The sequence below is a fragment of the Seriola aureovittata genome, chromosome 22, assembly GCF_021018895.1.
Source record: "Seriola aureovittata isolate HTS-2021-v1 ecotype China chromosome 22, ASM2101889v1, whole genome shotgun sequence".
Taxonomy (NCBI): Eukaryota; Metazoa; Chordata; class Actinopteri; order Carangiformes; family Carangidae; genus Seriola; species Seriola aureovittata.
The window spans coordinates 3,118,566-3,138,017 of record NC_079385.1 but is presented as its reverse complement, the minus strand read 5'-3'; the positions used below and the strand labels follow the sequence as shown (position 1 = coordinate 3,138,017).

The 19,452-nt window shown below is 41.1% G+C and overlaps 3 protein-coding genes across 4 annotated transcripts; 1 reads left to right on the top strand and 2 right to left on the bottom strand.

Annotated features, from left to right (window-relative positions):
• Positions 1–4,380: 4,380 nt before the first annotated feature.
• On the bottom strand, positions 4,381–6,363 carry phax (phosphorylated adaptor for RNA export). 2 transcript variants are annotated; one of them, XM_056368125.1, is made up of 2 exons: positions 6,177–6,363; positions 4,381–6,005 (listed from the first exon to the last, which is right to left on the bottom strand). In XM_056368125.1, exon 2 carries the CDS (start codon positions 5,996–5,998, stop codon positions 4,787–4,789), a length of 1,212 nt encoding a protein of 403 aa, XP_056224100.1. In that variant the 5' UTR covers positions 5,999–6,005; positions 6,177–6,363; the 3' UTR covers positions 4,381–4,786. The 2 variants fall into 2 exon arrangements, with proteins under 2 accessions (XP_056224100.1, XP_056224101.1); XM_056368126.1 differs by having other exon boundaries at positions 6,204–6,362.
• A 589-nt stretch (positions 6,364–6,952) lies between these two features.
• Positions 6,953–11,848, top strand: pmpcb (peptidase, mitochondrial processing subunit beta). Its single transcript, XM_056368123.1, has 13 exons — positions 6,953–7,097; positions 7,440–7,577; positions 7,772–7,858; positions 8,034–8,163; positions 8,532–8,730; positions 8,852–8,931; positions 9,176–9,288; positions 9,561–9,704; positions 10,473–10,633; positions 10,753–10,838; positions 10,929–11,017; positions 11,379–11,454; positions 11,651–11,848. The coding sequence occupies exons 1-13, from the start codon at positions 7,014–7,016 to the stop codon at positions 11,713–11,715; spliced, it is 1,452 nt and encodes a 483-aa protein (XP_056224098.1). The 5' UTR covers positions 6,953–7,013; the 3' UTR covers positions 11,716–11,848.
• Positions 11,763–19,320, bottom strand: dnajc2 (DnaJ (Hsp40) homolog, subfamily C, member 2). The gene is made up of 16 exons (XM_056368122.1): positions 19,116–19,320; positions 18,194–18,384; positions 17,555–17,630; positions 17,351–17,449; positions 17,029–17,251; positions 16,868–16,933; positions 16,673–16,764; positions 16,387–16,508; positions 14,772–14,921; positions 14,576–14,664; positions 14,334–14,403; positions 14,017–14,198; positions 13,553–13,653; positions 12,978–13,088; positions 12,198–12,358; positions 11,763–11,941 (listed from the first exon to the last, which is right to left on the bottom strand). The coding sequence occupies exons 1-16, from the start codon at positions 19,168–19,170 to the stop codon at positions 11,873–11,875; spliced, it is 1,857 nt and encodes a 618-aa protein (XP_056224097.1). The 5' UTR covers positions 19,171–19,320; the 3' UTR covers positions 11,763–11,872.
• Between the last annotated feature and the right edge of the window lie 132 nt (positions 19,321–19,452).

Sequence of the window (19,452 nt, the reverse complement as noted above, 5' to 3'; positions counted from 1 at the left end):
TCGATGCAACTACCTCCAAGAAAACGCTTTTCACCTGCTCTTATGCCAAACCCATTGTCTATGGAGGTACTCTCCTCTGATTGGCTGAGAGCCGAGCTGTGTAATTAACCAGGTGAATTGTCTTTGCGCTGGTCTCAGTCCAGGGGGCGCAATGGCAGAAATGTCATAAAAAAAACACACATCAATAAAGAACACACAAAACACTATTAATAAAATCTCAATGAAACAACTCATGCAATAACCAAATCATGCAACAAACAAATAACTCAAAATAATCAACCCATAAGGAAATCAAAAATCAAATCCAGAATGAAAAACAAACACATTTCTGCCCTCTGACAAACAGGTACCTCTTTAACTAATGAGGACAATCCTTTCAGCTACCAACATGTTAGTATGCTTACATAATAACAATATAAATGTTAATTGTATGTGTGAACTAATATTAGCATATTAGCGTGCTAAGCTTAATATTCTAACATCCAGCCCAGTGCATAGTTGAGACAAAGAACAGTTTAGACAGTTGAGCCTGAAATGTAGAACTCAATCTGAAATGTTCTTAGAAACCCCATCCAATGAAAATCAAATGTTTAACCTTGATAACATGTTTTTTATATAATACAAGACATATCATGAGTATTTCCACCTTGACCTGCAGTGAACCAATGACAGTCTCATGAAAACGGATTCAGACAGCCAGGGGTTTCATACGTCACAAAACTAAGGAACCGATCCTCTCAACTTGTGGGGACGGGGGGCGGGGCTAAATAAACCTGAAACCTTGTCAGTACAACGAGAAAGAGTTAGCATTAGCACAACCGCTAACACTGTGTCAGCCACTGCCAGTTACAAGCTAACAAACAACATGAACAAATAAAAGATGTTAACTATGCTAACCATTCTGATCCGCCTGCTAGTCTCTGGCTCTGGTCTCAACAGACTCCTCATCTGAGTCTGGGTCTGACTGAGGCTCAAACATGTTTCCTCCTCTCACCATCTTGATACTCTCTGCTCTTTCACCTGTCCAGCTGGAGCAAGCAGGTGGTGGGCGGGGCACAAGACCTGACCTAGAATCTCTCAATGAGGAAGTAAGAGGAGATGAGCTTCAGACCTAGTTTTTGATTTTTCTTTATGTGTGAAAACCATGTTAAACAAAAAAAAACATGTCTGGAGAGGAACTTGAATAATTCAGTCTTTTTTCAGTCAGTTGGGGCTCTTCAGCCAATTGCTACTTGCTTAGGTACAGCCAGCGATTTATCAGATTTCACGTGGCTCCCTATGGAAAAAGGCTTTATATAGGACAGGTTTGGGTCTCAGTTTTAGGCTTGTGTAGAACTATAATATAATTTAAATCACTGCAAAGGCTTTGGACAAATTGCATTCTGCTTTCCCTTTTTGTCTCTGTTACCATTTTAAATGAGAAGTGCCAACAAACAAACAAGCTAATATTGCAACTAATGGAAAACTCTGCAGGAGCCATTCCTCAGTATCAATAACAGGAACATGGGATAGCTTTTTGCACTAAAGTGACATCATCCCCTGAGGCCACACACTTTATGAACGTGATCCATCATCTCTTTTCTCCTCCCAACTGTGTCGACTTTGTTTTGGTGAAAGTGATGAGTCACCGATTGTTCTCAATAGTCCTCTGATGATGTTATCTAACTCACCTTTACTGCTGTTCTTCTGGCCACTTGCAGCAGCTCTAAGAACATGTGACTGTGAGAGAAAGACACACTGAAAATTGCAACCTCTCTCTGCTTAGTCATGGATCAGATGTCTAATTGTGGTGGGGTTCTTGCCTCTGTCATCGCTCCGAAATTAGCTCTGGGTTCTGTGGGTCAGCAGGGGTGCACCGATAAACTTAGATTGTATTTTACTTCCACTCATGTGATCATTAGAGGAAGAAAACAGTTTTTGAACTGCCTCCTCCGATTTCCTGATTTGTGACTTACCGGGCAGTGAGCCATTCATCCATGAAAGCTCACTGATAGCAGACAAACCTAAAACCACAAAGAGCAGATGCTCGAGGAACGGTAGTGTCTGTAATGATACATTTGTGGCACCCAAACACCACATAGACATTTATTATATTCGTTGACAACCTCTCTGGATGCTGACATCATGCACCACCTCCCCCATCCTGTCCAAAGATACAAGTCTTTCAACCCTGGTCCTATTTGATCCAATGGAAATAAGAAACAGCGTGTTGTATCCAGGCAACAAGTTTGTTGCCAGGTGACAGATACAGAGGTCCTCAGACCAGAGACCGCGTGTAACAATTCCACATGAATAAGACAAGGCAGAACATCAGTCACCTCCTGCAACTGGAATATCTTTGATAATCCTGCTTTGATCGCCTTTAACATTAAAGCAAACAATACAAGTCTGTTTGTCGTCATATGAACAGTAAACCACCTCCTTCTTCTTCAGTGGTAACACATGCAATAAACCCTGCACATGAGCAGATGAAGTGGCAGTAAAACTCAATCGCAGGAAGCTGATCTCCGCACCTTTCACCAACCTTAATCAGCTTGCCTAATTGCCGAACGGAATCATGATGTACACAGTGAAGGCTTATCAGAAAAGACATATCCGCCAGCAAATATGAAAACAGCCATAAGTGGTGGGATTATCAAACGTATTTCTGCCAGAATGCCGGGGCCTTTCATGTTGCAGCCATGAGCAGAGATAATGATCATTTCCAAGGCGCTTCAGCTGACAAATCCACTGTCACCATTAAAGGCTTTCATTCTCCCCTGGAGCTGTGGGGCGACTGTATGCTTTTATTTTGATTCAGATGCAGCTGCTTCAGTCGAGGCACATTTGTTTAAAAACGAAACTATGTGCCAGTTTACGGACCCTGTTGTAAATGGAACATTAAAGCTGCACTAATTGAACACCAGAATTTCCCTTAACTCTTTTTAGCTTTTTAGCCTCTTTTAGCTCATTCTTTTAGTTTTACGACAAAAAAACCTGCTTTCATTAACCCTGTTTTCAGAAGCATCAAACAGCGGATGTTTTATTCAAGCAAAAAAAAAAAATGCTGATTTGTTTGCTTTACAGTAACAATTGAATAAGGTGATAATATATCAAAAGTATTTACAACTTATTCCTCTACTGGAAAAATCAGTTGATGCAGCTTTAAATAACACATTTTCTTAGTCTTCATAACACTTTATTTTACAAGTCAGTAAATCCCTAATAATTTCCTAGCAAGTTTTAAGGTAATAACCATGTAGTTTGGCACTAATTATAGGTAATTATACAGTGTTTAAATTGTGCTCTTGCAGTTATTTAATTCCAAGTAATTACTAAGCTAGGCTAACCTACTGTAGAGTGTTTTAGTGGACAGCAGCAAGTTAGCAAAAATCTGCTATTTTTATACAAGAATACAATTCAACATATATGGAGAATAAAGTTACAAATAACAAATGAACGATCAATATTTACCATTTGCAGTTTTTTTGTGAAATTCCTCTGGAAATCCACAATAGCTTATAAACCAATTCCAATGAACTATCTGCATTGTCTTCATTTTCCTGATAATTACTACCAAATTACACAGTTCATGCCAACAAACTTTCAATAAATTATAATGAAATAACAGAAATAATCCATAAACTAAAGCTTTATGAATAATTATGTCTGATATAAAGATTTTTTATGAACTAATTTTGTGTTTCCATTGTGTAAATTCAGTCTTGTAATGGGATGAACATGAATTAATGTTTCGGTGAAGTTCATGCTGCGCTGCCACCATAATCAGACCTTTGCTGCCATCCACCTATTGTGTCTGGTAAATGCAAGAATAAAGATTTATTCAGAAAGATGGAGATTGTGCAAACCTGCCATGGTAGTGGTGTATCGCAGCTGATTAGGGTGACTGTCATTGTACCAAAGAGCAATGTCCATCAGTGTAGACGACGAGTGTGAAATTAGGATCAGCCACAAACTGAATAATGAATCCTCCTATCAGTACACATGCTCATGAGTTCCACAAAACACAGTCAACGATTGTCATAGGAACTATTTGTTTGGTCTCATTATTTTTTTCAAAGATATCTAACATTTTGATCCATACCTAACATTCTATTCAACTGCTTTTTGTATTGTGTTCTTTTATTTGGTTGTACTTACTTCATCTTGTTGTCTGTCCGTGTAGGAAATAGTGTCTGCCATCTAGTGTACAACCTTCTGCATTACAATACCTTTTTAAACTAGTATTTTGTGTTGTGGTTTTCTGACTTTATATTGTGTATGAAAACAGATGTCATGATATACAGCCGATATACTGAATCTGTACCTAATGCCAAAAAGTAACTATAATAATTATTTTTCTTATGAGGAACATAAAGGAAGGCCAGTGTACAAAGCACCTGTAATTTTACCAAGTCACCTTTATTTATTTCAGACACAATTAAACGAATGAATCAAACAAGACCTTGTGATGAAAATTATAAGATTAGATTTGAAAATCAACAACATATATGTTGCAACAATTTAGGTAAGTTTTTGATAGTTTTGATTTAAAGGCAAACAACATTTGCATCACAAATCAAACCAACATGTAAGTCTTACCCAGTTTCTGATGAGATCTAATACATGCTGTATCAAACAAAAACAATATTTTAAATTCCCCTTTTATTGCTAAGGTAGAAAAGGACACTCAGGTTTCATTCTGTATTCATCACGTATACAGTGCTTTCAGTGTTTCATGTTAACATTAGTCCAAGTTATCCTTTTTTTTTTTTTTTTTTTAGACCTCTCAGAGTTCAATCAGTCCTCAGAAAACCTCCAGGTCAGCAGAGTTGTAGACCACTGCTGTCTCCTCAGTCCCCACAGCAGCTTCCTCCTGCCCCTCCTCTTCCTCTTCCGCAGCCTCCTCCAATGACTCCAAGGCCTCATTGGTATCACTGGCGAAAGTCTCCCTGGAGACGTCGTCGTGCTCCTGCAAATTAAGTGTGCCGATGGCCTGCTTCATCTTCTTGGCCACCATGTGCCGCCTCCTCTTCTGAGCAGCTTTCTTGCTCTTGTACTCTTTCTGGTGTTCCTCAAAGAATATCTTTCTGATCTGGGCCTTGGTGATGCTGGGCGTGTTCTTCAGCAGGTTGAGATACACCCCACCAGGTGTTCGTCGCCTGCTACCATCCATGGTGTATACTCCGCCATTTTCCTCCAGCGTGGCAGTCTCGCCAAGCAGTTCTATGGCTTTTTTCTTTCCAACGACTGTAACAACACGTTCTATCAGTTCTTTTTTAGGCTCTTGCAGCCTGTGTGCTATCTCATCTATCACTTTATCCTCAGGGTCATCCTCTGTGATTTCATACCGGCCCTTGATGTCCATCTCAGCTCTGGGGCCCAGTCTGTCTTTAGCTGCTCTCTTCCTTTTTGCATCATATCCTGCACTCTCCTCTGGCCCCCGGCCCTTCATGTAGTCCTCCAGCTGGGAATCCAGCATGCTCACCTCTCCTTCATCCTTAGACTGCCTCTCCACCTCCCTCTCTTTCTCCATTATCTTACGTGCCAGGACAAAGTTATAAGTCTCCACATTTCTGCTGGACATGCTAACTTCACCTTCCATGCCAAATATGCCAAGCTCTGCAGTTATGGCTTCCTGGCACTGCTCCTGGACCACAGAGCCCCAAATGTTGTTCACCTTGCGGCCTGCCAGGACGCTAGGCACGGGCAGGCGCGTAGGACCTGGCCGGGTGGTGCAGGCAGGTGCCTGGGGAGCGCTGGACACTTTCTGGCGCTTCCGACGCCAGACAGCCGCCTCCTCGTCCGACGACTCCGGGTCACTGTCGCTGGACTCCACCGTGCGGTAGGCGGCTGGAGGAGGCTGGGCGGCGTCTCTGCTCTGGAAGGACTGCCTGCTGAAAGCAACAACTTGAGGTCGGCCTTGTGCTGCTGCAGTTCCCATCTCAGTATCCGAACCGGACCCGGAGATCTCCCCATCTTCCAGATCACCGTCCATTAGATCTCCGCCATCCGCCATTTCTTGTCTGGAAGCCACACCAAAGATAACGGCTGTTGACTGCTGTTTTAATGCATCACCTAAAGTCAGGGCTACTAATTAGCGATAACAGCTAACTATACAGCATGAGCAGCTAACGATACAACAGAGCTTAATATTAAACCTGGCAAAGAATCAAACAACTTAAAAAAAGAAATACCGTCAGATGTCTGACACAGCAGCTCACTTTCGGCTCTGTATACACTTCTGTTTTAGTCTTGCTCGGCTCTTCCACTCACTGTGAACTGTTATGATGAGGTTAACAATCAATAGGGAAACTTGAAAGACCCTCAGAAGAAAATTCGCGCTAGGCTAAAGTCACACTTCCGTCTTCCAACTGTCACACCCTTTCAAAATAAACGTGACCAAGGAAGAAGAAAATGTGTTGAACTTATGTATTTCTTCTTACAACGAGCAAATATATATTTGATATATTTAACATGATAAAAAAAAAAAGTTGGAATTACGTCCAAATATGTCTTGACTAAGACCAACAGTACTAATTACCTGCTAACTACGAATCATTTTAATCATCATATCACAGACATGTAAAATATTTTACTGCACACTTGCTTTTCAGATGTAAACGTCAAATCAAGTTATTTTGAAATCAAACTAAATTGAACATTTTTCATTGTGATGCATTTTTGTGGGGCTATGAAGCACTTTGTCAATATCTCGATATCAGTAGAAAATAAACTTTATTTAGATTTTTCTATCGTCATATTTGAACTTAATGGAAAATATTGTATTGCGTTTTTAGGAGCATACAGAGGTATAAGAATAGAGGAAAACGTAGTATTTCAGTTTTTTCTTTTGTCAGTATAACTTTTGTTTATTTTAAGATTATTATTGTATTTATTTATTTATTTATTTATTTATTATATTGGCTTTTAGTCTTTAAGGTTTTTATTTTCGTAATAAAATCATCCCGCCGGATGTTGTGTACTGATTGCGTCAGTGAAAAACCGCACTTGCGCAGTGTGACAGAAACAATATGGCGGCGTCCTTACAACGTCTCACGTCTGCTGGGAGATATCTCCTTCAAAGACATTTATTAAAGACGAATTCTTTAAGTACGGTAAGATGAATGTGTTAACAGTCATATTTATGATATAATACTCCCTTGACAGTTCCTTGACAGATGTCAGTGTACAGTTTCACGGAGCAAAACCTCCCGGCATGGCCTGTCAGGCTAAGTGTTTGCTAAAGTTAGCTAACAACTACGTCATGCTCGGCTATTCCAAGATGAATTCTTTAAGTATTGTTTGAAGTTTTTCTTGTGTAATTCTGTGAAACTATTGAAGACAAAATAAAATTATTGACCACTGTCAGGTGACTGGTAACAACTTACGTCAGTGTCCTAAAAGCGAAGTGTCATCATGACTGTTAGTTAATTCCCATCTTTGCTCCGCCTCTCCAGCTCTCAGTTGGACCTCACAGACTCTTGGCTACCCAGGCTGCTCACCAGGTGGCTCTAAATGTTCCTGAAACCAAGGTGACCACTTTAGAGAACGGACTCCGGGTGGCTTCTGAGGACGCTGGACTTACCACTTGCACAGTAGGTTAAAGGTTACCTCCCTCATAAACAAGTAGTTTAACTCAAGGGATCATTTCAGTGCCTAAAAACATTTAGTTTCAGAGTCTAGCTCCATCAACACAAAGGGTAGCATCCCTCAGGTATATGTGTGAAGTTGTGGTCTGGTAACAGTCTGTGGATATAATCCCTGAATATGAATCACTGACATTTTCCAGGTGGGGCTCTGGATAGATGCCGGCAGTCGCTATGAGAATGAGAGAAATAATGGCACAGCACACTTCCTCGAACACATGGCATTTAAGGTGAGACGGCAGGAATGCAACAATATTTTACTACTGTTACCTGGACTTACTGGTTTGTCTTTAACTGTTTCTTATCAATTATAAAGAAAACAGTTCATTGTAGTTCTTAGTAAATAAATCTGTCTGTAATGATGCAAAACATATTACAAGGTTTGTTCACCTGTGTGTGTGTCAGGGCACCAGGAAACGGTCCCAGCTGGATCTGGAGCTGGAGATTGAGAACATGGGGGCTCACCTGAATGCCTACACGTCCCGGGAGCAAACTGTGTATTATGCCAAAGCTTTCTCTAAGGATCTGCCACGAGGTACAATACAGCAGAACACAGCAGAGCTGAATGTCAGAGTGAGATTAAGGCCTCACTGAGATGTAGAAATGACCATGAATGATGAACAGAATCCACCCATGTCAATTCTCTTCACAGAATTGCATATTAGATTTAATAATCAGAGCATCACTTAACATGGTAGATCCCAGGTGTCAAAAGGCATTCTGGGAAATGTAGGAAATCGTAGACTGAGTTTGATGATTGTTAAGTAAACCAAACAGTAAAGTACACCACATTACATAATAACACCTTGCATGTACTGAACATCATTAACAAATGTGTTTGAATAATGACAAAAAAAAGTTTCATTTCTCCAATTCAAATATTTCCTGTGTTTTTGTCTCAAGCTGTGGAGATCCTGGCTGACATCATCCAGAACAGTACGCTGGGTGAGGCGGAGATCGAGAGGGAGCGAGGGGTCATCCTCAGAGAGATGCAGGAAGTGGAGACCAATCTACAGGAAGTGGTCTTTGACTACCTGCATGCTACAGCGTATCAGTCCACAGCTTTGGGCCGGACCATCCTGGGCCCCACCGAGAACATCAAGTAAGACCGTGCATTCATTTTTAATCCACAACTGCTTTGATTTGTGGTGATGAAGTCTGGCTTTTCTGCTGGAGACTGACTTAAGAAATGTTCTGAATATCTTTCTTTGTTTGTGCTGAAGGACCATCAACAGAGGAGACCTGGTTGAATATATCACCACTCACTACAAAGGCCCCAGAATAGTGCTGGCTGCTGCTGGAGGTCAGAGCTGTTTATCCCTCACCTTAGGTTAATACGAGTCGATGTGTTAGTTTGATATGAACCTATAAAACAATATGAATTAGACAAATGGAAAAGATAAGAATCTCGTGTTGGTGTAATATTCCTGTTGATTTTTCATGAACTCACAGCAAACCACAGTCATGAATTCAAACCAAAACGAAATATCACTTCAACATTGTACTTTCTGACCTGCTGGGTATTTCTGTGATCTGTGTTTAATTAGGAGTTTCACATGATGAGCTCATCGATTTGGCCAAGTATCACTTTGGAAAACTCCCTGGCAGGTATCAAGGTGAAGCACCTGCACTTCCCCTCTGCCTCTTCACAGGAAGTGAGGTAAGGTCAAGTATTCAGGCTCACACCACACATTGTTATTGTGTTCTAGGCCTCGGCTTTTAAAATTCAATCTTGTCATGTGAAATATTTTTTAGTATTTTGAAAATTTTAAATGTATTATTTATTCTCATTGTCTCATATTAAATGAAAAAAAAACATAATAGACAATAGATAGATAGAGATAATAGACAACTGTATTATTTGTCAGGGAAGGACAGTGTGGAATTAAGAACGGTGTAATAATTACAGACTGTGTCTTTCTGTTGCTTCAGATCCGCGTGCGTGACGACAAGATGCCCTTGGCTCACATCGCCATCGCTGTGGAGGCAGTTGGATGGTCTCACCCTGACACCATCCCCCTCATGGTGGCAAACACGCTCATTGGAAACTGGGACCGCTCGTTCGGTGGAGGCGTGGTGGGTACTGGTGAAACTGGCACAAAGTGACTCAGCTCTAATTTAACGTTCGGTTTAGATTTCTTCCTCCAAGCTGCACTAGAGAGTTTAAATACCCCAAATTAATTCTTGTAAATGATGCCACACTGTTTCTTCTTTTTTTGCTTTTTCTTTGTAGATGTATTGTGTTGTGCAAATATCTTAGGATAGGGGGGTTTTGTTTTGACAGCAAAATTTCTAGAATACAAAGACCACATCATTTAAAGGAACACACACACGGTCAGCCACTGACTAAACACATTAATTGCCAGTTAAATTGACTTTTCTCTTATATCTTTGAGGGTTATTACACAGGACATAGTTTTTTTTGTTCTTGTGGTAATAATCTTACTTTGAGTTGACATAATTAGTACTGTGAGGAAAAGTAAAGTACTGACCACTTGTTATGTCAGAATTAAGATTGGATGGAGATTGTGAAATGAGAAACTGTTTTCATCAAACAAAATAATTTTCTTATAATTCTGATAAAACATTTTATTATTTAATTTTATTGTTTGTTATTTAAATTGTATTGTGAATTCTTTTTTGACTATCTGTTCATGAATTGTTTTTTAAGTACGTTCAGGTCTTGCTTGAAAATGAGATTTCTATCTCAATGAGATTCACCTGAATGAATAAATAAAGATTAATCATTTCTAATAGTGTATTTTTAAACAGACGGCACACACAGCTCAGGTCCTGCTTCAGCGTGTTCACGTCCCTGTCGGGTTCTGTCCTTTGTGAATCCAGAACCTGTCCAGTAAACTGGCTCAGATGGCCTGTCAGGGAAACCTGTGCCACAGCTTCCAGTCCTTCAATACTTGCTACACTGACACAGGCCTGTGGGGGCTCTACATGGTGTGCGAGCCCGGCACCATCAAGGACATGATGCACTTCACTCAGATGGAGTGGTAAGTACACTCACATACACTGTAGAGAGGGTTTGACCCATAAATGCTGAGTTTGTCTAAATGTAAACACACTGCTCAAAGTTTGTGTTGGGATGAAGAATGTCGTTGTTCCCTGTCAGGATGTCTCTTTGTACGAGTGTGACGGAGAGCGAGGTGGCTCGGGCAAAGAATCTGCTCAAGACCAACATGCTCCTGCATCTGGATGGTAAGACAGGGTCACGTCACTCGGCGCTGAAGATCAGTGAGGCATAAGGTCACGTGGGTTTTAATGTCGACTTATTTATTTATTCTCCAGGATCCACCCCCATCTGTGAGGACATTGGCAGACAGATGTTGTGCTACAGCCGCAGGATCCCTCTGCATGAGCTGGAGGCCAGAATTGATGTGAGTGGACACGGTTTTGTTTTATCACTCACTAAAAATACACATGGGTCCCCAATTTCAATTGATATTAAATGTCAAAAAGGTTTCCTCAGACTGTTTAGGAATATTGAAGAATTTATGTGGAGGCTGATTATTTTGCCAATATTTTTTGCCATTTTGACGCTAAGGAACTTTTTCTACATGGGACTCTTCAATATGAAGTCCAAACCTTGTGATTTTCTTAGTCCTGCTGGTCCTGTTCAATTAAACTGCCTGATGTCTCATTGGTTTCCAGTTTTCAATAATCCTTACTCAACCTTCTGGTTGGAGAGTTGTGGAGGGAAATGGTTGCAGTGTCTTACATTTTGTTGTCCCTCAACAGGCCATCGACGCCAAGACCATTAAGGACGTGTGCACCAAATACATCTACAACAAGGCTCCTGCCATCGCAGCAGTTGGTATGTTGATGAATTTTTTTTTTTTTTTAAATCAGAGATTCAGAGAGACATGCATTAGTTTAAATTGTACTCTGTGGCAGATGAGACAGCTTAAATTTGTCATTTTCTGTGCACCAGTGACCATACCTTTTTTTCTTTTTTTTTTTCTTGTAGTTTTTGTTTCAAGTGCATTAAATACACCTTGTCTTTGTCTCAGGTCCGATTGAGCAGCTGCCAGACTACAACCAGATCCGCAGTGGGATGTTCTGGATGAGAACCTGAGCACAGATTACCTGTTACCTGTACAGAAGATAAACAGAAACACAGTATTTAAGTCTCGTCTTTAGTATTTTTTCCTCCTTTAATTTTTTATTATAAAATAAAGACCAACACAATAATGTTAAAATAACACAGATACTATTGTCTTTTGTGGTTCTTGTCATTTTTTGCTCTTGGCTGCCACTTGTTCCTGAGCAGCTTTCTTGGCTTTAACCATCTCCACCAGTTCCTGTCAGAGACACAAGGAAGAAGGTTAGAAAACCAGTACGATTATCAGGGTGTAGTTTTCAGTGCTTTTGCATTATAACATATGATCCACTTTTCAGTATAAACAACAATTCAACAGCACCAAACTACCATAATATGACTGTGGAGTTTCTTCTACACTTCTTTAAATAGTTCCTATAGAAATTGGACATTAGCCTTATGAAATACGACAGGACAGTAATAGTTTCATTCACAGCCTGACCAGCACGTCGTCTTACCTTGTACCTCTTCATACAGTCTTTCTTGCTTCGTCCGGGGACAGCGGCGGCGATCTTCTCCCACCGCTCAGGTGTGCTGACTGGGTAGGTCTTCAGGGCCTGTTCCAGAAGTTTCTGTTCCTCTGTGGTCCAGGGAGCAGCGTTGCCATCACTCCCAGAGGCTGGGCGGAGAAACAACACAGTTACATCGCTATTTTCATAACAGCTCACAGATACTGATCAGCCTGTGAATGTACAATAAGATTTGACTTCTGATGTTGGAGGTCGAAATAATTATGACATTAATACAAAAACTGCAACTGTTCATACTTAAGTGTTTAAGCAGTAAAGAATCACTGATTAGCTCTGACATCGACATGGACACTGCAGAACTTTCCAGAATGGAAATCAGAGTGTTAACATGTTGCTTCAAACTGTTCATGATACAGGCGGTCCAATGATACATGCCATATTGGCAGACAGTCACCTACAACACAGCACAATACTGCCACATGCTTTGAATAGAAATAAAAACAATAGGCAAAAAAACCAAAAATTCGCATTCCAAATATTTTGGCAGATATTGTGATATGAGTTCAGCTGAAATCATTTTTTCATTTCAATTTAAATGAAAATGATGATGTGATTTTTGCTGAGACCTGTACCAAATTATGGTCTGTTGTTGTACCACATTTTACATTTATCAACAAACTGCCGCCCCTGTGTTTTGGTTGTTGCACTGGGCCATATTGTAATTTCAATATTTGAATTAATAGTTCATACAGTTACAGACGCACTCACCGTCGAATCTCTCTGAGGGCACAGCGTTGTCTATGGAGGGCGGCACTGAAGTGTGCTCCTTCTTGAACTTCTCAAAGGCTTTTTTGTTGATCTGATCTTTCTGCAGCGGATCTGAGGAGACGACATCAACACCACACATTTTAACTCTTTCAAATTAATTTACAATCAGAATTCGTACAAAGCATGGCAAATCATACAGTAGAGTTCAAAAGAAAGATTATATACTATATATGCCACATTTAATTATAATATTTTATAGTAACTTTTACTAATGTTTTAAATTTCCTTAAGTTTACAGGAGAAAACATTTTTATGAATGTATGTTATCTGGTCAGAGACATGTTTTCTGTTCAGTGCAAAAAGAAAATGGCAGTTCCAGTTCAGATATACATGCAACCTTTTTTTCCAACTAATACTCAGCTCAATGGAAGGTGACTTTGTTCTGCATTCTTCAACAGCCCATCAGAAGCTCTCAATTAGCGTTAATAAGCAGCAGTGTATTATGAATAAACTGAAGGAGCAGAAATGCAATACAACCCTGAAGATAATCTACAGAAGGCTGGTTCTAAACTCACCTAGTCGTTGTAGATTCTTGGCTTTGTTGATGACGTCTTTGGCCGTCCTCTTCATGCCGCTGGTGGAGTGCAAGTTCATGTAGTTGGCAATGACTTCCCATCTGTAAGAGAAATAAAAGGCAGGACTATTTTATTTGTCTTTTATTTGCATAAACTCTGAATTCGCAGTGTGTTCAAGCAGGGCTGCAGACAGCAGAAAAATCTGCTGCATCTACGTTACTTGTACAAATAAAAATAAAAAAAAAGACTTGTATCACAGGACAAATGAAGCAACGGGAGCAAGAAGGAAGAGTAACAGTAAAAGAAAAGGTTTTGTAGAAACATAAAACAATATGAGTATGAATGAAGGAAACCCAGTTGCTGGTGGTTGGGAGAAAATAAAGTGGAGCAGCTCCGGGCCAAGTACACGCTTCTCTCTGCTTTTCTACTGCGCACAACTAGCTGCTTCGACTGTGACCGTCTACCTGGCGTTGGTTCCAGCAGGAAACAGGTTGACGGCTTTGATGAGCAGCTGGAGGTCGTCCTCGTTCCAGCCCTTCCCCCCGGCTCCTCCCCCTCCGCTGGCCTGGTCGGCGCTGCGAGCCGCCTGTCTCGCCTGCACCTCGGCCTCCCGCTCCCTCTGCAGCTGAGCGTTCACCTCCTGCACCTGAGAGAACACGCACCAACATGTTTGTACACTTCTGAGCACTACACACCATCGCATTGCCATACTAGTCTATCAGTATAAAATAAAATGCAGAAAAAATATATTTAAAAACAAAAATGCTCGATTTTTTTTTACCTGCTTGTCCACGGCTGTCTTGCTGTCTTCTTTTGAGCCTGAGGCCAAGATTTCATTCAGCGACTGCAGACTGGAAACACACAGGTGCCATAAAATACTGTCAAACATCTCCTCAGGGTGACCTTAAGTTTCCATAGTTACAACAGATTGACGTTGTGTTCGGGGCCCTGATCCACAGAAATGTATCCAAAACAATGTTTAAAGCATTAAAATTCATCTCAGCGATGATGTTGTGACTGTACCTCGTCAGCTCCAGCCTATCACAGAGCTTTTCCACTTCCTCCATCATTTTCACGCTGTCAGCTTCATTGTCGGCAAAGTAATTCCAGTTCTGTGAGTGAGCAGAGAGGGTGAGACAATATTAACGAAGATTTCAGATCTCCTGCGTCTTCGCGCGACTTCAGGAACGCTTCGGGTGTGAGACTGATGGAGATGAACCTTGCATGTGGTCCTGAGTTTCTGCCTCTCCTTCTTGATGGCCTTCTTCTGGATCTCCTTCTCCTTCTTCGCCTGCTGGGCCGCCTGCTTGGCCTCCTCTTCCTCCTTCTCTTTTGCCAAACGAGCAACCTCCAGCTCCGCCTGCCGGGCCTGATGAACACACAGGAAACCGACTGATGAGCGTTCACCGAAGTGATGACACAGCGTCAAAGCAAACATCAAAACCTTAACCTCAAATAATCTGAAGTTCAGTATCTGCTGGTGAAACGAACATCTGTTCAACGTCTTTCTGACGTCAAACATTTTAGCGACATTAATGATTTTGCGACATTAACGTGTCCCAGTAAATAAATCACAGTTTGACACAAAATATTCCCTTATCTTAAAGGATATTTAGTGATGTTTTATATTTATTAACTAACTCAACAAATTCTATTAAAAGATCAAACCGACAATGAATGTCTCCAACAATTAATGTGTATCAAAACCTGATGCATCTTATTCATTATTGTCCAAATTAAAACACGTGAATGAGGCACAGTGTTGCACTGGGTGACATCATCATCATCATCATCATCATCATGAACACACACACACACGCTCTAGTTCAGGGTGTGAGCAACTAGTTTCAACCATATTTGTCAGCGTTGTTCTCTGGGGGTCAGGGGTTTTACAGGTGCTGCGCAGATGTGCAGGTTTGTTTTGTTGACTTCCTCCAGGCCTGAGCTTGTGGTGAGATGCTAAATTGTAATGTATGTTTATGCTGCTTTGTGTAAAGGGAGATGCAACAGAGACAGTGGCCTGCTTTAGTTGAATGAAAACGTCGCTGTTAACACAAACCTAGTACAGTCGAACGGGCTCAAGCTGTTTAAAATGGGGAGAATGATTTTATGTCTGTATTAACCTTATTTCAGCACTTTTGTATTTCTCTCTCTCTCCGTGTCATAATGACTGCGATTTACACTGTTTTATATTTGCAGTAGAATTTTTTTTTACACAATGTTGATGTAAACTAACTTCTGCTTTTGTCAGGGGGTCAAACATTTCTTTATTGACGGGCCACGGTTCACCTACCACTGCTCTAGTTTATCTCCACTTAATCCCACATTCACCGTCCTACTGCTGGAAATACTACAGAACCAAATGTGGATTAACCTGCTGCTTTAAATATCAACCAACAAGGTCAGTGTTTCCTCCTGAGGAACATTTACTAAGAGCTACAGCGTCCGGTTGTATTAAGAAATGACTGGCCCTCTTTCTGAAAATATATATTTGTGAGCCGTTTTTCCAAGTTTTGGGTTTTCACCAGAAGCATAACCAAAGCCAGCCAGCCAATCAGACATCAATTTTTAACACTCCTGATGCTGTGATTCTGATGCTGTGCACCGGCCAAACATACTGACTCCTTTGCAGAGGACTGATGAAGTGCGCCACACACCTTCTACTACCATCTATTTAACTTGCATATTCATTCTTACAGAAATACATCCCATAAAACATCTCCAGCATTTTAACTATTTCTATTTCTACTATTTATGTGTATAGATTTACCAACTACAGACAAACTTCATGGACATGCAGTGTGTGCAGTGTTGTGTTTTTGGATGAGACTTACTCGTTCCCTCTCCTCCTGCTCTCTCTTCTTGGCTTCAGCTTTCGCTTTCTTCTCAGATTCCTTTCGGGCTTTTTCGTCATCTTTGAATTTCTTTATTCTAGGGTCGCAGCTGTAGGCAGTATCTGCAGGGAAGCAAAACACCTGATCGAACCGACTCATTCTCACCAGTGTGTGCACTATGTTTCATATTGGTGGTGATTTTTACTGAATACTGTTGGGTCGTGTGCAGCTTTGTGATATGCGGTGATATGAGATGTCGCTGTGTGTCGGCTCTGAAGGACTGTACCAACTAGTGTTCGTATTCTGTTCATCTCCTCCTTCTTCCTCTGAGCTCTGGAAGCTCGATTCTGCTTTTCGATCCACCTCCTCTCATCTCGACTGCGGAGGAAAAAACATGTCAGTCAGGAGATGAAGTCGGAACACACACGCAACCTTGAATTCGCTTCAGTACTGTGGATGGCTGTGACATGCAGTAGCTCACCATTCAGCCTTTTCCTTTTCTTCTTCATCCAAGTACGAGAATTCCCTCCATGAGTCAAAGTTATACCTTTAAAAGCAGAAAGAAGATCATCAGCTTGTCTTCTCCACTGACTTATAATTCAGTCTCTTACTAGAAAGCAACCAAAAAAATCTACCACTTACCAAAAAGAGTAAAAATTATCCACCTCTTCAAAAGACGACTCTATGGTTCCCAGTTTGGGTATGTGCTTTTTGGAAGACCATCTTGCATTTCTCTCAAAAACGGGAGAAAACACTTCGTAAAAGTTTTCTTTGCCTTCGCTCTTTGAAGGCACGGCGTTGTCGAAGGTGGGATCTACGCTGTCGAAGGCTCTTCTCTTCACGGGATCAGACAGGGTTTCTATAGCTGAGGTTCAAACGGTGACAGAGGTGAAGTGAGTTCAGGCCCCCCCCCCCCCCCGAAACATTATCAGTGTTGAGAAGAGTCAGTAGCAGTGTTGCATACCTTTAGTTATACAGGTGAAGTAGTCATTGTCTCCTTCTACAATCTGCTCTCCTGCAGCTTTCCTTTTGTCAGGATGGTGCTTCAACACGATCGCTTTGTCTGGTGAGAAACAGCAGAGAAAGACACCAAAAGAAAGTTTTTTTACCAGCAACAGGAGAAAATCATCCACAAAGCAGGAGGAGGAGGAGGAGGAAGGAGACTTACGGGCAGCTTTGATCTGTTTCTGTGTGGCTTTGTACCTCAGGTGAGGGAGCCCCAGGACAGAATAGTGATCCTGATTCTGACAAGTGACAAGACAAAGAGGTTAAATCACTCTCTGTAGGTACAGGCAGAAAAAAAAAATCATTAAAATGGTCAAACAATCATGTTCCATTACATCTGGAGGAATATGATTTCTAAGCGTGGGCATCTCTGTCGCACCACAATGGTTCATTTATGGTCTGTTGACACATTTGACCGTCTTCAAAGAATTGCAACTCCTGCAATTTGGATATTTCACTTGGCCAAATTGCGATTTCATCACTATTTTGATTAATTGTGCAGCCCCAATACAAAGCAATAATATGCAATACACTGAAGAGACAACAATATCTACTTGATTCAGCTAAATCAGACTGGCTAAACTTCACATTTAGCTTCAGCGGGACAAGGAGTTTGTCACACTAACCCCTCACTCACAAGTATTGGTTCATGGCCTTTACGGGGAGAATAAGTACAGCAACCAGTGACTCTTTTAGCCTATATAAAGCTTGTGAGTGTTGTATTAAAATAGACTTGAAGAAATATGTAAATATCCTGCAACAGTTTGTTCCTGTGGAATGAATCTCTGATTGGGACTAATACCTTCCAGTCTTTAGGGTCGAGTGTCCGGAGCATCGGGTATTCCTCCAGCTGAAACTCCTCATCCTCCGACTCCTCAGATGACACCTCCTCTTCCTCCAGCTCTTGGAAGGAGGCCGAGGCATTCCTGTTCCTCCTCTTCACATAGGCCTCAAACCATCGACCCACTGGCTCCACCTGGACCTGCACAGAGGCTGAGGGGGAGAACGAAAACGAGCCTAGTCACGTTTGACAGGAATACAATGGGGACCACAGGGGGAAGTGTCTCTAAATTACCTCAAATATATATCTAGCATTTCTGTTATGCAATTACTTCTGGTTTATTGGCTCATTAATGATAGATGGACCATCGTTTATTATACATGCTGATGCTAAAATATCTATGGTAAGCTATCAACCATGCCAATAACAATTTATGTTATTATTATCTATTCAAAACATTACAAAATTAAAATGTAAAGGTCACCCAAATCAGTTATACTCTGATGCAAACCTTTTTTTTTTTTTAATTCAAGCTGGACTCTGTGTTATAAAAAATCCTCACTTCCTGTATGTTTGTTCTATAGGGTCAAAATGGTGACAGATCTGACAATTAGAAAGTACAACAGGTGTTCAGACATTATGCAACATCAAGCGCTGCCAACTAGAAGGAGTTTAGCTACTGACAGCAGCTAATAAATCAATGCAGCAAGTGCAACCATGAGTGGGCAGCAGCTAGGTGACAATATGCTAACACGATAAAACAACAGTTGGAATTAACCGAAAAATAAAGAATAAAGGGACTTTTCCGAGCTTTGAATTAGCTGATAGTATTAGCTTAGTCGTTGCTGTGTGCCTTAGCTGCATGCGAACGAGTATAGCAAGTCTTAATGTAAAACAGTGGTAGCTTAGCTAGCTACCTTCCTCTGGCCTGCATCATTCTTACCGGCAGCGGCCGTAAACACAACCGTTTCATCTCCGTCCAGCGCTTCTAACAGCATCTTCGAAAAACGGGTTACGCGAACATTCAGGTCCTGAAATCATCAAGTGAAACCTTCCTAAAGTGCTGAAGTTTGTGGCCCGCTCACTGACACACCACATGGGCCTCCCTTTACAAGTGCCAATCCGGGAACGAGCTTCGCTGTCACGCCGCTGATCGCTCCGTGTTGAGTTTATGGTTCCTCATTAGTGAAGTTCCGCAATAAGCTTTTATTCAGCTGTATGTATTCACGGGAAACCTGGTGATATTAATTGAAAATGTATCCAATATTTATCGTGAAAAT